Source organism: Cheilinus undulatus, linkage group 7 (genome assembly GCF_018320785.1).
Source record: "Cheilinus undulatus linkage group 7, ASM1832078v1, whole genome shotgun sequence".
NCBI lineage: Eukaryota > Metazoa > Chordata > Actinopteri > Labriformes > Labridae > Cheilinus > Cheilinus undulatus.
Window position 1 is genome coordinate 28844603 of NC_054871.1, and position 20268 is coordinate 28864870.

The 20268-nt window shown below is 40.9% G+C and overlaps 2 protein-coding genes across 3 annotated transcripts; one reads left to right on the forward strand and one right to left on the reverse strand.

Moving 5' to 3' along the window:
• The first annotated feature begins 563 nt into the window (after positions 1 to 563).
• On the forward strand, positions 564 to 10452 carry mydgf (myeloid-derived growth factor). Its single transcript, XM_041791871.1, has 6 exons — positions 564 to 767; positions 2549 to 2599; positions 2706 to 2767; positions 3066 to 3147; positions 6664 to 6736; positions 9163 to 10452. Exons 1-6 carry the CDS (start codon positions 612 to 614, stop codon positions 9240 to 9242), a joined length of 504 nt encoding a protein of 167 aa, XP_041647805.1. The 5' UTR covers positions 564 to 611; the 3' UTR covers positions 9243 to 10452.
• Positions 6137 to 20207, reverse strand: LOC121512554 (serine/arginine repetitive matrix protein 1). Of its 2 annotated transcripts, XM_041791870.1 has the most exons (5): positions 18621 to 20207; positions 13678 to 14712; positions 10748 to 10818; positions 10448 to 10598; positions 6137 to 6390 (listed from the first exon to the last, which is right to left on the reverse strand). In XM_041791870.1, exons 1-2 carry the CDS (start codon positions 19686 to 19688, stop codon positions 13828 to 13830), a joined length of 1953 nt encoding a protein of 650 aa, XP_041647804.1. In that variant the 5' UTR covers positions 19689 to 20207; the 3' UTR covers positions 6137 to 6390; positions 10448 to 10598; positions 10748 to 10818; positions 13678 to 13827. The 2 variants fall into 2 exon arrangements, with proteins under 2 accessions (XP_041647804.1, XP_041647803.1); XM_041791869.1 differs by lacking the exons at positions 6137 to 6390; positions 10748 to 10818 and having other exon boundaries at positions 10516 to 10598.
• Positions 20208 to 20268: the final 61 nt, after the last annotated feature.

Here is a 20268-nt window from a genome sequence, read left to right on the forward strand (position 1 = left end):
TAAATAAGATTTACAAACAATAAAATCACCACCAAAAAAAAAAAGAAGCTCAAAATGCACATATTTAGAACAGGAAAATTCAAACAATTTAAGGGGTAGCTTCCACCAAAATATCCCTGATAAACTGTTTATTCTCCCCTGTATTTCTAAAACCCTGTGTACGGCCCTAAACCAAGTTATCTTTAAGCGGACTGATGTAGCTCAAACTGGTAGTCCTATTTCCAAGGACATAATCTATTTCCAATACTCACATTTAATCCTACAAATTAACAGATGTTTTTGTAAAGTTTTGATCTGACTTGAAAACACAAACTGTACTTTGTTTGGGTGAGTGCGCCATCATGCGGCCACGAGTGGTACAGTCAATCTGTAGCTTAGTTGGACTTATAGGAGTACTTAAGAGTCTAAAGCCATCCGAAAACAGTTTATAGGCTCCCTTTACCGCGAATATACATTATCAAGTGAAAAGAACTAAGCTTTTAATTAAATAAATCGCCTGTTGTAGTTTGTCTCTTATGGTCAGGTATGTGACGTAGGCGCTGACGACATTCGCTGTCGACGGGATACCCGCTCTGCCGGGCTGTAGCTACAGAGCCAAAGAGGAAGAGAAGATGGCGAGCTTACACCACTTTTGTTCTGCTCATTTTGCGTTTTTGCTCTTTACTGTGTCGGTGTTAGTGTCGGTGCATGCCTCGGCTGATCGTACAAAGACTGTGGAATTCAATGTGAAACCAGGAGGAGTGGTGCACACCTTCACTGAGGGGATTGTAAGTCACATATTTATATTAGTCTATATGTATGAATCAGCTCTCGTCGTTTGACACCAGCAAGGTGGTTAAACAGCTAACTATCAGCCTCTGGTTTCCTCTATAAACTCGAAAATATATTAATGGTGTCGTCTATTATAATTCGCTCCACCAGTGTTGAGAAAAACTTTAGTTTAGAAGTAACTATAGATATTTACATATAATGAATTATATTGTGTTTTCCACTAAGCGTGTTTCTTTCAGTTTATACGACCACTGTCGTTTTATATTATGATTATCTTGACAAAAGTGGAAAAACTACATTCCGTTTGTCAGCCTTTGTCGCAGCGTGATGACGACATATTCCGTGAGAGTCGTGAGAGGCTGACACGTCGCTTTCACAGTGCCACAACGGCTCCATTCATTGGCTGACGGTTTTTCCTGTACTGTTCGAAACTACAATTTTGTAACTTTATAAATGTCTCGTGTGTGTGTGTACATACATACATACATACATACATACATGCATAGATGGTTGCGAAAATTTCAGGGACTATGTTGTCGATTTGTTAATTATTACCTTAATCAATCAATTATTTGTCCATTAAGTAGCATGGCATAATAATACCGATTATTACAAGAGTTTGAAGCAGGTATTTTGAAAACAGGAGCAAGTGCTACAATTAGTGTTAATGGTGACTGTGAGGCTGGAAACTATTACACCATTATCATGATATTACCAGTAATAGGAGCTTTTGCTTATATACATCCCTTCTAACACAACTTAATGAAATTATCACCAATCCATTGTTGAAAGTAATTAACCCCAATGTGATGCATTTAACTCAAGGCATTCAGAATAAACGGATCATTTTAACAATTTCAAAAGTTAGGTTTTACAGATTCCCTCAAGAAACAGCACTGAAAACCATACACTTATATTGAACAACAACCTGGCCTGAGAGGCGGTAGGACTGGGCTAAAAGATTAACTCTTCGATTTAGGTTGTTTGTTTGTTTTTTTTTAATACTGTCATGGATTCATATAATCCAGGGATCAATCTTTATATACAGGCCTCGTCCATTCCTTGACGGTTCTCTGCGCAACCATGCTCCCCTTATGTCGCTCATGCAGATTGAAACTTGACCTGTACTTGCCTGTAAAAGCCTTTAAACTCAGATTCAAGGTTTGAGTCTTTTGCCCAATCACTTTATTTTGGATATTTGGTGCACGTTATCAATCTGAGCTGGAAATACTACTAGTTTGGGGTCATTTTTTAATGCGAACATTGATATTGTAATAATGTGCCTGGGTGGAACATATTTTGTGCTATTTCCAGCTTTTGTTCTCTGAGAATCTCATTAATGTTGAAGCAAAATAGGTTTTTCAACTAACACACGTCTATATGAATCGTAAATCAAAACAGAATTAAATTGGGACCTTGTGAATTGGAATCAATCAATTCAGCCCTAATAGGCAGCCATATACAATTATATTAGTAGTAGTAAGAGCAGTAGTAGTTATAAGAGCAGATGTTTGGATTTACAGATTAAAAAACACAGCCAAAGCAAACTTTTTGTTCCCTTGTAAAACTGAACATAGTGATATTTTTGTCTGTATGCAAATAGATTTTATGAGTAAAACTAGCAGCAAGTCTGAATCACTCTTGTAGTGATCTGCAGTTGCTGCTATGAATAAAGTACAATTCTGTTCAGATAATAAGTAAAACAGATATGGTATGGATATCAGTATTAAGCAGATTAAACTATACACCAACTATACTACTTTCTTTTTTATTACAGAGGGAGTATGAATGCTCGTTTACTTATGCTTCACAAGGGGGAACCAATGAGGTGAGTCTCTCTCTCACTTGCTCTCCATTTCTCTTTTTCTCTCTCCATTATCATATAATTTATTTAATTTCACGCATTAATGTTCTTCTGATTTGTCTCCTACCAGCAATGGCTAATGAGTGTGGGTCTGAGTGACGATGACCGGCTGTTTTCCTGCTCCGTGTGGAGGTGAGATAAACAAACACACATACAGAGGAGACTAAGCCTTCTGCAGAAACACTCCTCTTCAGCTCCATGACCCTGATGTTCAGTGTGGCTTCAGTGAGATTGTGTGCCGTCTGTTTCTCTTTCCACTGAGTCACTCTCTGATTTTAGTTAATCGTGGCAGTCCCAGTAGAGAAGGGAAGAAAACACAGCAAAGCTCATGGTTTAAATGTATTCATGTCCAACATCGGCTTAATAAGCGAATGAATGAATACAAATGAATTAATGTTGCTAACACTTATTCTTCTGTCGTTTCCACTAGGCCCCAGGGGAAATCGTACCTGTTTTTCACTCAGTTCAAAGCTGAACTGAAAGGAACCAAAATTGAATATGCCAATGCATATGTAAGTAAAAAGAACTCCAGAGATGCTAATGTTGCCTGCCCACACATTAATTTGTTTTCATGTTGTATACGATCATGTTACTCAAAGGGAAATGTTCAGCATTGCTTATGGGCATTTTTTTCCTTTACAGCGTCTTTAACAAGCAGCATTTAGAAATCTCAAGTGTTTGCTCCAGAGGGTTTCTCCCTCTGATTTATTAGTTTGAGTTGAGTCATTTTGGACAGCAGAGGAAGCTCATCTGACTCTGCAGCTTATCAAAGACAAATTCTCACAAAGCGTCTTCACTCTAGTTTTAAGCACCCTGTCAGTGTTGAGATAAAGCTTTTCATTCTCTATCTCTGAATAAAATCTATGCTTAAAATTTCCACTATGTACCAAAACCAAAAGAAAAACACTGCTGATGAGCATCTTTGCATGGCCAGCAAATAATAAGCCATCCACCTACACAGAAGCAAATACAGCAGCTCATAAATCAGGCTCAGAGGGAAGATTAAGGCAGGATTTTTTCTGCCTTGTAGCTTCTTTACTCTGCATTTTTTGGCCGCTTAGGTGATGTGAGATAAAATCACCACTTTGATTGTGTCTCTTTTGTGAAAGGCGAACAAGTACCACATGTAATGACTCAGATAATTCAGACTTAATGGGACTAATTCTTAGACATTCATCTTTTGTCTGAAAAACATGTGAGGGTGGGGATTGCTAAAGTCTGACATTTTATGAATCTGGTAAAATTCAGCACTGTTGTAAAAATTTTCCCAGATGCTGGAGTGAGCTCTTAAGATTGTTTTTTTTTTCTGATAGACTTATTTAAAAAAAAAAAACAAAGATTTTCACAAATATGATAAAAAGCAGAGAAAAGACAACAAACCCCGATTGTTTGAAGCTGCAAGTAAAAATTGACTTGTAATTTTTGCTCGATATTCAGCTCAGTTCATTTATATGATTAAGCTCTTGATTCAAGCTCAATTGTCTCTTTGAAATTGGAAGGACAGTTTGCTGATCTAATGCCTTGATCCAATGAAGTAATGCATTGGACATCAAAATGTATCCACCCAAAAAATTGAATATCAGATTCCACATGTCCATTTAAAGTTCCTTCAAGGACCTTTTTATATTTTATTCTATTCATTTTTTTCCCTGTACATGTTGGTAGTGTTTTTATTTGTTTTTGATGTTTTTTACTTTTTCTTTACAAAAATCAGATTCTGCTGTTTTTAGCAGTCTAGCAGTCAGTCACTCTGTGTAAATCCTTAATGTCTGAAATATATGAAGAAGACTGGCCAATGTGCAGATAATCAATATTTATGATACCTACCATTGGTTTAGGGTAGCTGTATAGATGCTAAGGTTCTCACAATATCAGAGTTCAAATTTTATATTATACTAGCAAACCCAAAGAGTATTGATCTCTGTTTTGACAGCATGGCTACAAAAATGCAAGTCCAAGGCACTTGTTGGATAATTTTTTTGGTTTGCAGTTTTTTTTTTAAAATGCAGAGAAACTCCTGCATGCTCTCGAAGGCTGGCCTCACAGGAGATGATTTTCAGTTATAGCCAGCAAACGCTTACAGTGGACGATGTAGATGGAATGCAACGCCACATGGTTGCTGTTTGTAGTAATGATGGAGGGATTCCACATTCAGAGCTCATAGAATCTGACATGATCCAACATGGCTTAAGAAGAAAAACAAACATGGAACGTGATAGACGTCAGCTGGCTATCCTGGCCTACATTGTAAATGCAGCGAAAAAACAACAAACCAGTAAAAAAATGCAGGTGAAATCTTTACTCAGAAGACTTTACATGATGCTATCTGATCTGTTCACTCTCACTGACTGTTGCCAGTATTCTGCTGAAGGCAGCCTGACCTGGAATCATAAATATTGCACCCTGATATTTCAGTTCCAGACCTTAAAGGCCCTGGTTTGATCAGGAGCAGTAAAAATCTGCCCAAATCTGGCAAGCCTAGTAAAAATACATGAAACATGGCCAACGCTTTGAAAATTCTTCAGAAAATTTAGAACTTGTTTTAGAAGTAGTTACAAAAAACGTGGCTTGCTTTAGCTTCATTAGCTTTAGCTAAAGCTAACATAGCTATGCTAGTTATGTAATTTAAGTTACTAAATAAGCCAATGTAGCTAGGATAGCTCTGGCAATGTGAGCTTTAGCAAATGTAGCTACGTTGATAACATATCTGCGTTACGTACATAGTTGCTTCATGATCTTAGCCTTTGCTCTGTTAGCTACATAGCCCATTAACTATGTAGCTTACGCAGCTAATGGATCATGCAAGCTTTGCTTTCTGCTGTGTTTTTATGGAGTACAATTTTTTTTTTCCTGTAAGCAGAATGTTTACTTGGCCTTATAAACGCTTTGTTAGCAGGTTTTGCAGGTCATGTTTTTAACTTTTAACTTTTGGTATCCTTACCCTAACCCTCAATGGAAGTTCAATCCGATTTTATACAAAATGTTAGTGTGTATTTTCTCTCTGAAATATACAGCGTCTCAGATGTACGGTCTGTAGCCAGACTATCTTGGAAGTTTTGAAGAATTTTAAATGTTGACGCTGATTGTCTAGTTCTGTGTTATAGATCATAAAGTTTATCAATATCAGTTTGTTTAATAACCAACTATTGGAGGAGGAGGGGAGCTTGAAAGTTTTATGTTCCTCTAAATAATTCTAAATGATTCTCCCCTACCCCTCTCCACTGATCTTTGTGAATTTGATTTTACAAAGGTTTTTCTTTGACCAATCAAATTTCTGATGTCCTCACTGCAGATTGTACCTGAGTGTTCAGTCTAGATAGAACTGAATGAAACAGTCATCTGCACCTTGGACCTGTCTGTTGCCTTACTGCATTTCTCCTTCCAGTAACACACATGTCGCCATGGAAACCCACATGTTACTGTACATTTTTAGATTTTTTATCCTCCATGGATGGTTTTAGCTCTGTCTCGTTTAGTGAATAACTAACACAGGCAGAAAAGTCAAAGGAACAGGAAGGCTTTATTTCTTGTGGAAGTCAAACTCAGAACGTGGTGTCTCTGCTCATAATGTTTTACTGAAGGTTAATGTCTGGACTCTCTCTGAGTTCAGTCACTTAGCAGAGGTCTGCCGTGTCTGATGTGGTCATCTGTGAAGTGAAGCACACCTTGACACGCCTCCTTCCCCCAGCAAGGACAGTCCTGACACTGTCATTAGTGCAAGCACATGCTTCCTTCTCCTGCTCAGGCTCCGTGCCCTGCAAGTAGAAGACATACACAGAGAAAATAACTTCACTAAATGGCTGGACAAAAATAACCCCACACACATACACACAAACACACCTGACAACCCCCGCACAGCATTTCCTTGACCTTGGCATTGCATCCTCCTACTTTCCCATCCAATCTGTTGTGAAAAAATAGCTGCCTCCTGTGCTGCCTCTCATTCTGTTTTGTTTATTTTTTCTTTTTCTCCTTCTCTCTTCCTCCCCTTGTTTGTCCCCCCTCCTCTTCATTGCTGGTGTTTCCAGTCGCAGACGGCAGCAGCGGGATTAAGTGACGTGCCTTTGAAGCCAGAGGAATTTACTGTAACAGACTCAACAGGTGAGAATTTGATTGTGTTTCCAAGTATTCAGTCGACTCCCTCTGCTTGTCAAGTCAATCTCTTTCTCCCTTTCTACCTGTCTACCTCCTCCCTCTCTCCCCACCTTTTATTGAGATGCAGTTTCCCTGCTGATTTCCCTCTAAAGCACATTCTCCAGCTGTGAGTGGGCTGCTGCTTGTCCCTATAGCATTTTGTTGTTTGTTGTTTTTCAGTTTTCTGCACAAATCCCCACTGTGGCTTCAGTTCCGGACTGTGATTAGCAGGATTTGACAAGTCACACGGAAATTTACTGTAACATCAGATTAGACGAACAGAGGCTTATTGACTCAACAACCTGAAACTATTACAGACTTAACGATGATCCCCTCTCTGTGAGACCTCAGGAGAACACTTCCTGTCTTGGCTTTTAGGGATAAACTCCTCATCAGGGATTCTTTGATAAATTTGCATTTAAAACATTAAAGTTCACATTTAGCAGGCTGAAGATTCATCACAAGCAGGTATTGTTTAGTCAGTTTTTTTTGTTATGTCCTGTTAAGATGCTTAAGATGGACAGGGCAATTTTAGCCTGGGAGTGAGGCCAAATTATTTAGAACTCTCTCTTGCTGTCTTGCTGCAGTATACCATATACCCTGCCTCCCCCATGTTAACAGATGGGACATGGTGCAAACTATAAAATTAAAATACACTTCAAATGACTTTTTGTCAGACCTAGATTCTGTTTTAAAAGTTATCATGCTGATTTATGCCCACTTTAGTATAAATTTTTTTCTGAGTAGCTTCTTGTAATCAGGTATTTGATACAAAAAAAAAAAACACATGTAAGTCATATGTTGTCTGTTGTCAAATGTGGCTCCTACAGCATTTTCAACTGCTTTGCAAGAGTAGAAGAGGACAGGTGAGAGAAAATGCAACATTAACAACAAAAAAAGAGTCATTGAACTTTCCATAAATATACCTTCTGCTTAGAAATGACAAGAATCGGTTTAGGAGTTGCTGCTGTTGCAATTGCAACTTAAATGTGCTTCATTTCATCAAAATATTAATGTACTCAGGGATTTTATACATACCAGTAGGCTTCATCATTAAGAACTGCAGCTTCCTCTAGATATTGTTCCTGCTGGCAGACTAAGTTATATCCGTCAGTCCTGGGTGAATAATTTCAAATCTAGTTAAATGGGAAGTTTGAAATTACGTTTATTTGACTAGTCTAAAGTCAAGAAAACACTCTTATCTGCCACCGTCTTATGCGACTGTTGTTACTAATTGCGTCAGTTATATGCAAGTATAACCTGACACAGCCAACATCCAACTTTATCAGCATTGTCTGAATAGAAATATAGCTGAACTGTGCTGTTTCTACGAGATGATTTAGGTGATATCAGTTCACTGGTGTAACTGGGGCTACAGTGACTTCTAGTGGCAGTGGCTGCCTTACAGTTTGAAAGAGCATTACATTGAGGTTGTGGGCCTAAAATGATAAAAAATATAAATAATCTGGCTAATCGATTACAAAATGCTAGTGCTGACTAACAAGGGACTAGGCGTATTATTGCTTTGCTGGCTAATCACTTGCATCCCTAATTATTACATTATTTGTTACTTAAACCACATGCTGGTAAAAACTTTCTGATGTGACTCTATAAGAATGCACTTTGCTCTGAAAGTGTCACAAATGTAAAACATTTATGCTACAAAAAGTTGTGAAACAAAGACCTTGTCTTTGTTTACAATTCAAAATTGTCTGTTAAGATTTTTTATTACTGAAATGAAATCATTACTACAAAATAAATGTAACTATTACTCTTCTCTCCTAAGATATGTGAAAAGAAAAATAATGACATTTTGTAGAAAAACTTCTATAGATTATCCCACATCATGAGAAACGTACAAATGAAAACAAAACGTCTGTTTTCTGTAGAGTAAATATGCTGTAAGAGCTGCATTTTTACTGGATGGAGTCCTCAGTTCAAAACAAGACATAAACAGCAGAGACGGGAGGACCTGTGCTTATCACTTTGTGTTAATGCTTAGGCCGAGAGACCCTGGATCACAGAGTTTTACATACTGTGCGTTTAAGTCTCAGATGTAGCACTCATGGATACAAGTGTTGCTATTATTAAGTTGGCAGCTGGTATTACTCTCATTACCTTTAGATGGTGTGTATCTACATTTGCCTATCTGATCTGCTGATCATTTCATTTTATTTCCAGTTAGTGCAGAATGAACTGGATTTGCATGTCTCAAACTGCTGTCTCTGCACCCCTGCAGTCAGACGATGCTGGCTGGTTTCATTTTTTTTGTTTGTTTGTTTGTTTGTTTGTTTTTTTTGGTTTGTTTTTTTTTTACATCAGTGACACTGCATGTCATTGTTTCTGTTTAACATGGTCTGTGACGTTATCTCTCTCTCCTCTTTGACCTACAGTGACCCATACAGATGGAAAATTCAGTGCTGAACTCTCCAAGCTGACAGCCGTTGGACGGACACGACATGACGAGCTGTAATTGGCCTGACTTTTCTGTGGCTGTATTTTCAACCAGCAGAGCACCTTGATGAGCTCCAGGAGAAGCCTCTTGGTCTCAGCTCTTTTGTAAATGAAGGATGGATTAAGGGGAGATCTTCATGACTGACGACCAGAAATTGAAGTGGGGTGATTCTGCTTTTGCTTGTGCAGCACTTTGGTGCCAGTACATAAACTACAGTACCTGCTATGATAACGATGGGTTTATATGTGAAAATACAACATAAGATTAAAAAACAGCAAGGGATCTGTTGAGTATTCAAATTTTTTACTACATAATGTCCTAGTTAAAATTCTGCCATAAGATAAAGTGCTTCCACTGTTGTTTCTTAGTTACTGAGGCTGTGAGATTTGTGGAAAGCACATCTGTTGTGATCCAACAGGAATGTATGTAAATGTGTAGAGGATTGGTGTTGGGGGGGGGGGGGTTTGTAGAGTATAGATAACATGTTTAGAGTAGAGAGGGATTTATCCATCTTGTGTAATCCTGAGAGGAAAGTGAGTAATCCTCAACAGCGTCATTGCACTCGAAAAACAATTACATTTTCCTCAATCTCACTCTGTTCTAGATAACTGCGTGTGTTTCATCCTATAAATCACCAATTAGGACCACTTTCATAACTTTCTGTTCTCTTTTTGGTTAGAGGGGATACTTGGATAACTGACCAGATTGCAGCTTAATTAAAAAGAAATTTAAATGCAGATTGAAGATCACATTGTGATTACTTGTTTTCAGACAAATGTTAAAGCAAATGCAACCATCATTATTTTATGTTACGTAACTGCTTCTTCTCACAGGGTAATTCGGCCACTTTACAACTATATCATGTCATATCAGGTTTAACCCAGAATTTATTCATCATAAGGCAAGCACCAGCATCAGGATCAAAGAGTATAGACAGTATGATGAAGAGATGCTATTCCATATTCCTGAGCCCTTATTGTAACTTTTACTTTCATCCTTCTGTGCCATGTGTGGATCAGTGAGGATTGTGCAGGTTTCAGATGTACATCCCTATGATTACAGTCCCCCCCCCCATCCCTTATGCGGTGTGTAGGATCAGCTTTATCTTCCTTACATTGATCCAGCCCTCTTAGATCCATACAGGAGTCCAGAAGATGAGTTCTGGGGGTTTGATTTCAGATTTGAGGATTTTGCTGATTTGATTCTGAGGTGGGATTACTCACCGAGAGTGGTACCTCATTTGGTCCTGGTTTAGATTCTCCCATCTGTCTACAGAAGTTGTGCTGGAGTTGAGGAAGTGCTCAGTTTGTTTTTCCCTCTGTCACCGTTGAGGCTCCCTCTGGGGTCACAACAGGAAGTAGTCATGTCCAGATGCTGATCCAGGATAGAAATAAAACCACACACACACACACACACACGCACACACAGGATGTTACTTCTTTTGAACATGTTTTCTTTTTCTTCTTTGCTGTCCTGATTCATGATGAAATGTGATGGATGTTTCAATAAAGACACAATGTCACCGTTCTGGAGATAAGTCTCTTTTTTGTCTCGTTATGTCAGTCATTTTCTGATTGAACCTCCCACAGCCTCGCTAAAGGGTAAACATGAAAAGAGAGGAGAAATTTCAGTACCAGCATTAAAAATTCTGAACACTGTCACAGCTGGGCTACAGAGAACATGGCAGGGGGCATTTTTTGTATGCCCCTGTCATATCTGTCCAAAGAAAGCAACACTAATGCCAGCACTAATGTATTCCTAAATTAAAGTCAGTTTGCATGCTGCAAAAACCAGTTTTCTTGCTGGCAAATGAGACTTCAAATAAAACTTTATATTAAAATAAACAGTGTGGAAAATGCATTCTATAATCACTTCAATTAAGGCATATTGTCCTCGAATAAATGTTTTCCAGGAGATAAAGGGCTTTTATTATTTCTTGTTAATTTCTAGGGGAGAGAGGCTTTGCAGGGAGGATCTGCTAAATCCAGAGGCACATGTGGGGATGTATGGCACGCTGATCTTTGAGGGCTTACAGAGATATAGAGTCCAGAGGGATTTATTCATTTTATGTTAAGCCAAGAGTAAATCAGTAATCGTGATTGCACTATAATTGGCATCAGTTTGTTAGAATTCTCTGTTTAAAGAACTGAACATTTATCATTGAAAAATGCAATTTACCAGTTATTTTGTGGAAAATCTGACTATTGAACACCTGCATTTCATGTTGAAAAAATCCAGTTTGTAGTAGCTCTGCACAAGCTGTGCCAAGAAACTCCTACAGATTAAAGCATCCCACTGCAGATATGTGACCATTTTAGACTCTGATTTCCAGTTTTGTGGCCTGGTGAAAAAAAATTTGACACTTTGTTCTGAAGCTGGTATTTTCATTTAGTAATGAGTCTCTGGGGCACAATAGCTCTTTGTTAAAGACCTGCTCAGTCCTTGTCTGAGACTCAGAACTGAATCTATGCTGCCTTTTAAATCCTAAACACACATCGCCACTGTTACCATCTGGTAAAAGTAAAGATGTTTACTTCAACTTTTCTCCCCACAGTACCATGATGAGGAAAATATATACACTTGATGCTGCCAAACACTGGCTTGCATTACAATAGCTTACAAAAGTCTTGACTAGAGACATTTTGAGACAAGGTAGCAATGCGGATCCAGAGATGGTTGTGTCTCAGTGCAAGTTGTGTACTAATAGGCCAAAATTGAGTACTAAACAGGTTGATATCACTGATATATATGCTCTAAAGGCTTTCAATACATCATCACAACTATTGAACGAATTTCATACCAAGCAATTTAAACTTGCTACTGGCTAGTGCCACCAGCAGACTCTATATTAAGTTAAAATTACTATATTTTTGGTAAATTTGTTGATTTTTCTCTTAATTTTCTTGTGAAACAATACTTCTTGAAGCCCGTAAAACCCGTAAAAATATGCAGTGCATTCTTGCTGTTACTGATTGTAAACATATCATTTCCAGCCAGTTAGCCAAAAATTAGTTATGTTTGTGCACTTAGCTTGTACACCTTGTTTATCGACAGACACTTGCACACCAGAGCAAAACTTTCAGGTATGTATTTTATTCCATCCCACATTTTAATTATACTTAACTAGAAACTAGACTGCTTCTGTGTTTACCGCTGTTTACAGCAACTGTTAGCATGCTTAAACTGGACATGCTAACGGTTGCTGAGCACCTTTAGACCGTTAGTTAAAAGATAACCGTTACTAGCATGCTACCGTTAGCTTTTAATTGACTCACTGAGCCGCTAGCATTGCAGTGAAGGATTTTTAGCACGAGTATTTTGTTCTTAACACACAAACACACACAGAACATAAAATACAAACAACCACTGTAAAAAATCACACTAGATATAAATATTAGGTGTATTAAGGGCATAAAGTTACTTCATCTGTGCAAGATTATGTGCCCAAAAACTCATAAGCCACCCATGTTGCTGCCTTTTTCTTCATTAACACTAGTCTATGCTCTGTGCTTTATTTGTTTGACTTCTGTTACAGTCTTAGCCTTTATGTAGTTACATATCAGTGGGCTGTTTTTGTATTTCACTCTACTTTTCATTGAAAGATCGACAAAAACTAATTTTGTTAGTTTGAATGAATGATAACAAGAGTCTAAAACACTATTCTTAAAAAACGGCCTCGAGAAGGCATTGTTAATATTTCAGAAAGACTAGCATCAGAAGACCGAGATGAATGTGTCATTGATTAGCAGTGCTGTTTTATTGGTTTCCCGTTTCAGTTACTCCTCTCAGTTTCCTTTTACACCCACCTGCCCCCTATTTCTCCCTCTTTGCGTCTCCTGACATTTCGAGGGGAACAGATGGAGATTGTGGCCAGGTCGGTCAAGCCAGAGGCAGCTAAGGAGATGGAATTTCTGTAACACCAGGGGCTGGGTGAAGGGTACAACGACTGACCAGCTGCCCCTGTCTCTTTTCCTGTTAACGTCCTATCTGGCCTTGGTAAGTTTTCATATTTGATACATTTTTTGTCTCAAAATCTCTCACATAGCTCCCAGCCCTCCCCCGCTTGAGCAAATGTAGCCTGAGCCGCGCTGAGTTCTTGTTAAACCATCACGACTCTTGACAGCAATTATCTAACCCAGACAATGCTGACATATGTGACTGGATGTGTCTGGCTGCATAGGTTTAAGTGCACTGTAGCAATCGGATCTTCCCTTTCTGTTGTCATCTTGCAATAATTTCAATATCCTTCATATTTCTATCTAATTAGGCCATCTCCTTTGCCCTTTCTTTGTGAAATCTGAGGAAATGTGATTGCTGAGGTGCAGAGTGAGCATCTGTATAGCAGCTCTTGTTACCCAGACAGATGTTATGATGCCCTGTGTAGCCAAAGTACTCCTGAGATTTGTATAGGAGGACGTCCGCAGAGCCAAGCTGTTCATCCTGACATACTCACCCCAAGTTACGTCTTGTCACCTTGGAAACTTGGGCTCAGCTCAACTTGGCGAGCCTTAAATCACTCTCCACTCTTGCCGTCTCTTGGCTGGTTGCTGTGAATATGGCTCCATCTCGATCGGCCTCCCACTCCTGCTGCTGCTGCATCATCTCAAACTGTGGTCGAGAGCAGCCTTCTTTTTTCAGGGTACGGGGGAGCTTTGCGGGGCTCCTTCACTTTTTCTGTGGGGTCAGACAGTCTGTGGTGGGGGTATGGAGGAGGCTTGCGACCTCTGCGGCCTTTTCCAGGAGCTGGTTTAACCTCTGAGAGTCTGTGAACAGGGCCTGCTGAGGATGCTCGCCTCTCTCTGTGGGGGTCAGTTTGAGTTTCTGAGTCTGTGGGTGGGCAGCTGGCAGATGGAGGTTGGGCAGATAGGTGGTCACTTTGCAGGATCTCTTGAGCTCCAACTTTGTTCTCTGTGACAACAGAAGGGTTGTTGATAGGGGGTGGGTGAGGCTTTAGAGACATAGGAGAGGGAGGGGAGACCTTGATAGAGGAGAAAGGCACAGGGGAGTGAGGCTGAGATGAGGGACTGCTAGATTGATGGAGGTTTACAGTCAGAGGGGAGAGACCAGGAGTGGGAGGTCTAACAGGGAGGGTTCTTTGGGGAGAGACATTAGGATCATTTAAGACGTGATTTTGAAGTTGAGGAGGGTTAGATGAAGAAAGATAATGCTCTCCTCGTCTGGGTGAAGATCCCAGGCTGCAGGTGAAGCGAAGAGTTCTACTTGGGCACAGCAGAGCATTTGGTGGAGACTGGCTCCTGCTGTGACAGTGAGCTTTCCTGAGGGTGGTGGATGAGTCTGATGCTTCTGGCACATGAACTTGCTCTGAAATCCTCCGATTGGTGCTCCCCACCATGACTTCACCAGAGCTGGAACCTGAACCACAGCTGCTGTTGCTGGAAGGCTTGGCACTGTCACCGCCTTCTGTCCTCTGCTGCTCCTCCTCATTCAGATCAATGGATGAGGTGAGATAGTCGATTTGATGCACCACCTGGAAAAACAAACAAAGACTGATTAAGACTGTCAGCCTGGTTATGATTTAAAAGACCAGGGATTGAAAAATAAGGAATTTTGCACATTTTACTCACGTGTAGATTCAAGAGTCTTTTGTGATTGAGAGGATCTTTCTAGTTTGAGAGAACAACCCTGCTGATGTCGTGATTAAACCATTACAGTTATCTCTTGGCATCAGAGACCTAAAGTTTGAAACAAAAAGCTCAGACTGTAAGGGTGGGCAGGGAATGTCCCACTTAAGGCTTAGATTAAAACCCTTGCATTATGGGCTATGTAGGATACAGCGTTTTGGAGCACAGCCGAGGGTTAGCAGAACGTAGAAGTAGAAATAAACTCCAGTGTTGCGCTTTGACAAGTCTCTGTTAAAACTGCAACATTGAGATATGAACCTCAGTGGAAAACCTGAACCTCTGGTAAACCCAGAATGATGGACTGAGCATTAAGGTTAAAAAATATATGGGCTGCTAGTGGGACCCCTCCTGCCCTTGAGGAGACAAATTGTAAGGTTCCTGTGGAATTGAGCAAAGAGGACAGGAGCAGGAAGGTGTGGGACTACTGCAGTAGCACCAACACAGCCTTGGAGACTTGTACTCCTCCAGCTGGATGAGCACAGTCAGAGGGTGATAGAGAGGAAGCACGGCTTCAGCCCTAGCTTTAGCTATATCGAACAACAGAGCAGGACCTCATAGAACCAAAGATACCTGAGGGTATCATCTGTGGAGGCTTTCAGTGGGCCACTTGATGGAGTCATTTAATCCATAGAGGTTTCCCAGAGAAGCCTGGGCTGCACCACGACATTACAAGGGCCCAGAAAACCCAGACATGGCTTGGAGCGTAACTTCATCTTAAGCCAGAAACAGACGTGGGTCCAGTACATACCAAGGGGCTCTTATGTTTCTGTTTGATTTTGTTCTTGTCCCTTCAGTCTAAAAATTAAATATCTGGGCTTTTCCACTGGATAAATGCTAACCTCTCTGGTATGTCACCAGTTGTATAAGTGAGCCACACCTTTATACTGACACAGCAGCCTGCTCAGAAGTAGGTGAGAAACTGAAAACGCAGATGCTTTAGGGGTTATTTTTTATATTAACAGATTACTATTATGAAAAAGTAACAATATAAAGGATTACCTGAGTTGTATAACTAATGTGTTCCTTCACACAATGTGCAAAAAAGTAGTCATAGTTCTCTAAGGGATCACTATGAAACATATAACCTTAAGCCTTCAGCCTTAAGCCCTAGATGAGGTCTACAAATGTTTTATTCTGGTCTTCTTTCTGTTTAAAACCATTAAAGATTAAATTTACAATCATTAAAAAGGAAAAAAAGGCTAATTCTCACATTAAGAGGCTGGCTCCAAATTAGTCTATGGTTAGGTATTACTTGCAATGAAAGCCCTTTAAAAGTTGAAGCTTTTTTCATATATCTCAGCACAAAGTTTAAAGGGAATTAAAAGAAAAAAGGAATATCCAACCTCCTGGATTTGAATCACAAACCCTGTGTTTGCATGATCAGCAGCTTAAAACCTTATGTCACCAGGACAGTCCAACAATAATCCAGAGACCCTCCTTCAATTTCATTAGTCTTGCAGAAAATACATACATAACCAATCTTACCCCTGTGGCTTCCACGATAACATAAAATGTAAGAGTGATTTCATTTTCTACATTTGTATGCCTGCATTCATAATCTGGAGCCTTTCAGATATAGACTATTGTAGAAGTGCCTTCTCACCAGATGTGAAACTCTAATCTGTAAGTGCGTCATACAAACTACAGAGAGTGCATAAAAACCTAGAAAGGATGGCTTTATGACTGCAGGAAATATGTAGAGTGAATTAAGATTGGATTCCCTTCCACTTTCTCTCTACACTGTGCTACTGATCAGTGGTTCCTAACCCTTTTCCTTGTATTTACAAAAAGCTGTCAAAAATAATAAAAAATGAAGTTTTGATTCATACGATCAAACATAAGAGGCATGAAACATCTTCTCCTACAAATATATTTTTATGAACTATCCAGTTGGTCTGTTCCTATGATTTTATTGAAATGTTTGCATTTAATTTTGGTAATGTCAGGGAAGACAGAGCCTCTTTCCTCCCTGATACTACAGGTTGGGAACCAATGCTATACATTACACAAGCATACACTTATGTGGCTGCATACTGTATATTTCATGAGTGCACAGCAGGAGTTTATGCACAATTCAGATATAGACACTGGTTAGCACAAAGACACTGCACACACACTAAACACACATCCATCCAATGATAAAGGCAGGAGAGATTGGAGAAAATTACACTGGGGAAAATGTTTGACCTATCTCTCCACCTGCTCTGTGTCTGCACAGATAAATCCTCAGCCCTGCTGGAACAGATGAATTATTGTTTTGTTCGGTGTGTTCAACAACATCCTTGCTGATGTCAAAAGATGACCTGGTTTGTCTTTGCCTTTTTTTTTTTTTTTTGCCTTTTCTTTTTCAACACTAGCTCTTTGCGCGAGGCATTTCATATTACTTTGAAGTTTGGCGTGTGTATGCACATGGAGTGACTCTGAGCAGGTGCTGCTTGTTAATGTCAGAAATCAGAGGAGATAAAAGAGCAGAGGACCCTGTTTTTATCTGCTTCTCCCCGGGGTGTTTATTAAAAACAATGTGTTTTGACCCCCAGGTCTTTGCATATGGTGCTGATGAGAGCTGAGACACGTTTGTTGTAGAGATCAGTCAGTCAAGTTAACTCTTGTGTTTTGACTTTATTTGGCTTGAGTTGAGTCATGGAGCTTTTTTGTTGTGTCAAATCAGATTAAATCCTCTGTTGTATAAGAGGTCTTTAGCACTGCTTTAATATTTGTATAACCTCCGTCTAAAATGCTTTTACAGGCTCATTCCAATTCCTTTTTATAACAGGGATTGTTATTAAATAAAATCAAGGGTTTGCAGCTCATGCAACAGAATGATAAACCAGGGCTTTGAAATAAATATGCGACCAAAGTCTTCTTGGGTGCCTTATCCTCCTTTGATCTGTCGTCTCTGTTGAGAAAATTTTTGATTTTCTATCACACTGTCTGCAAGCTCCCCTCCTTCTCTTTCTCTGTCTTCTTTTTATGTAGCTTATATGCACTTTCATCAATTTTATATTAATGCTGTCACACAAAACCTTCCCCACCGGAATGATGAGGTTACTGACTCAGGCTAAGCCGCGACCTCGTAGATGCAGATCAAATTGCAGAAGAGGCGAGATTTTACATGTCACTCTTGCTGGACGAGGCAGGAATGCGCCGACTTAAATGGATTATATATATGAAAAAAAGCGTCGGACGGTATCCAGCTGTGCCTGGAGCGACATCTGTCCATACGGAGAGAGAGTAGAGGAGGAGGAGGAGGAGATGAGAGGGGATGTTAGAAGAGGAGAGGGACAGAAAGATGCAGAGAGGGGAGGTGACTGCTTTGCCTGAAGTCACAAAGCATCATATCAGCAACCTCTGAATGCATCATGCAAATGGGGCATAGCTATTGTCTCAATCAACTCTGTGTAAATGTTTGAGCGCGGGTGGTGTAAATGTTTGGAGATAGATGACAGAGGAGAGTTGCAGAAACAGTTTGCAGGCTGTGGCGATTTCTTGCAAGCCTGCTGCTCACTTTTTAATGCATCTTAAAATCTGCTGAGGATGTGCAATGTTATCAACAAGCCCTTGAGGTTTTATAGGGTTAGCATGAACATTTCCTGCATGAGGAAATTTATAAATTAATGAGAGAGGATGCAGCAACGTCTCTGATTTGTTCTGAACTAATATACATGTAATCCTCTTCTTGATAAAAGTTTGCAGGGAAATGTAGTGGAATTAACACCCTTTTCTTGCTAAGTCAAACAAAAAAATGAAACATTACCTCTCGCATTTCCTGCTGCACGTCCCTCAATGCCGTCAGAACCTGCTCCAGATTGTCCACCACCCTTTTGATCTGGTTCCGCACCACTTTCCTGCTGCAGCCTCCCTCCTTCTTCTGCGTCTCCCCTTCGTTTCTTGGCCTGTATTGGACCCACGTCTGGTTCTGGCCCAGAATGGATATACGCTCCAAGCCTTGTCTGGATTTCCTAGGCCCTCGTAGTGTCGTGGTGCAGCCAAGGCCTCTCTGAGGAACCTCTGTGGAGAAAATGACTCCATTGAGTGGCCCGTTGAAAGCCTCCACAGGTGGTTCCCTCAGGTCTCTCTGGCTCTGTGAGGTCCTGCTCTGCTGTTTGATGTAGCTGAAACTAGAGGTGAAGCCATGCTGCCTCTCGATCAGCCCCCGACTGTCCGAGCTCACCCAGCTGGAGGAATGCAGGTCCCTGTGGCGGTAGGTGGTGCTGCTGCTGTAGTCCCACACTTTCCTGCTCCTGTCCTCTAAACTAACCCCCACAGGAACCTTACAGTTTGTTTCCTCAAGTGCAGGAGGGGGTCCCACTAATGGCCCGTATTTCCTAACCTGGATGCTCATCCCATCCTTCTGAGGCTGCAGGAGGCTTGTGTTCCCGCTGTGGTTTTTTGTCAAGTTCTTGCTTGGACACTGTGGTGTCTCAACAGGACTGATCTGGACACTTGGGTCTGGTTGAAGTTCTGGAGACTGGTTCCATCTTGCAGGACTCTCCTCCCTCTGTTTACCCAGACTCCCCTGCAGGATGTTGTGCCCCCTCAGCACCACTGGCAGCATCCTTGCCATCCCCACACCATTGCACCGGAGCTCCCCCTTCTTGGCCCGGTCCCTCCCCTGGATGGAGAAGAACCCGATGCCTTTGGCTTTCTCCAGTGGGGTCAGGATGTTGCAGGCCTCTGAGCTGGGTTTGAATTGTCCGTTAAGCCCCAGGTCTCCACTTTGGTGGGGTTTCAGGCTATTTCGCAGCCAGGGGATGAAGTGAGGAGCGTGGGATTTGAAGCCTTTCTGCTCCCCTGGTGCTGGAGCTCTGCTGTCAGAGAACATAGTGATGAATAATGTCCAGCAGCCTCACTGACAGAAGAGAAAGAGGAGAAACAGAAGGACTCCTGGGACACTGGGCATCTTCTTCTTTTTCCATGAATCTCCCCCTTTCTTTTCCATGGCACTATCCGACTATCTCCAGTCTCTTTTCCCCTTCTCTCTCTCCTTCTTCAAAACTTTTATCCGCTCCTTCCCCCTTTCATTTCAGATCCCACCCACTAGCCTGCTCGTCTTCTCCCACTGAAGCCTGTTTCTGATTTTATCGCCTTTTCTCTTATCCCTTCGTTACGTCCTCTCCTCCCACTATCTTCTCTCCATTGTGGTGCTCCTGAGCCCCTCACCTCTCATTGGGCCAGCCTCTGAGATGCCTTGGAGGGCCTCTCTCTCTCTTTCCCTCCGTCTTCTCTCCTCGCCTGCCTGCGTCTCACTGGCTCAGTAGCAGTGGAGGCTTCCTGTCTCTACATCTCTCTCTCTCTCTCGCTCTCTCTCTTCCTGGCTCTCTAGCCCCCCTCCACACTGCGCTGCGCTGCCTCCTCTCCTCGCTTTCTTCCTCCCACTCCCTCTCACTGCTCTAACTCCCTTT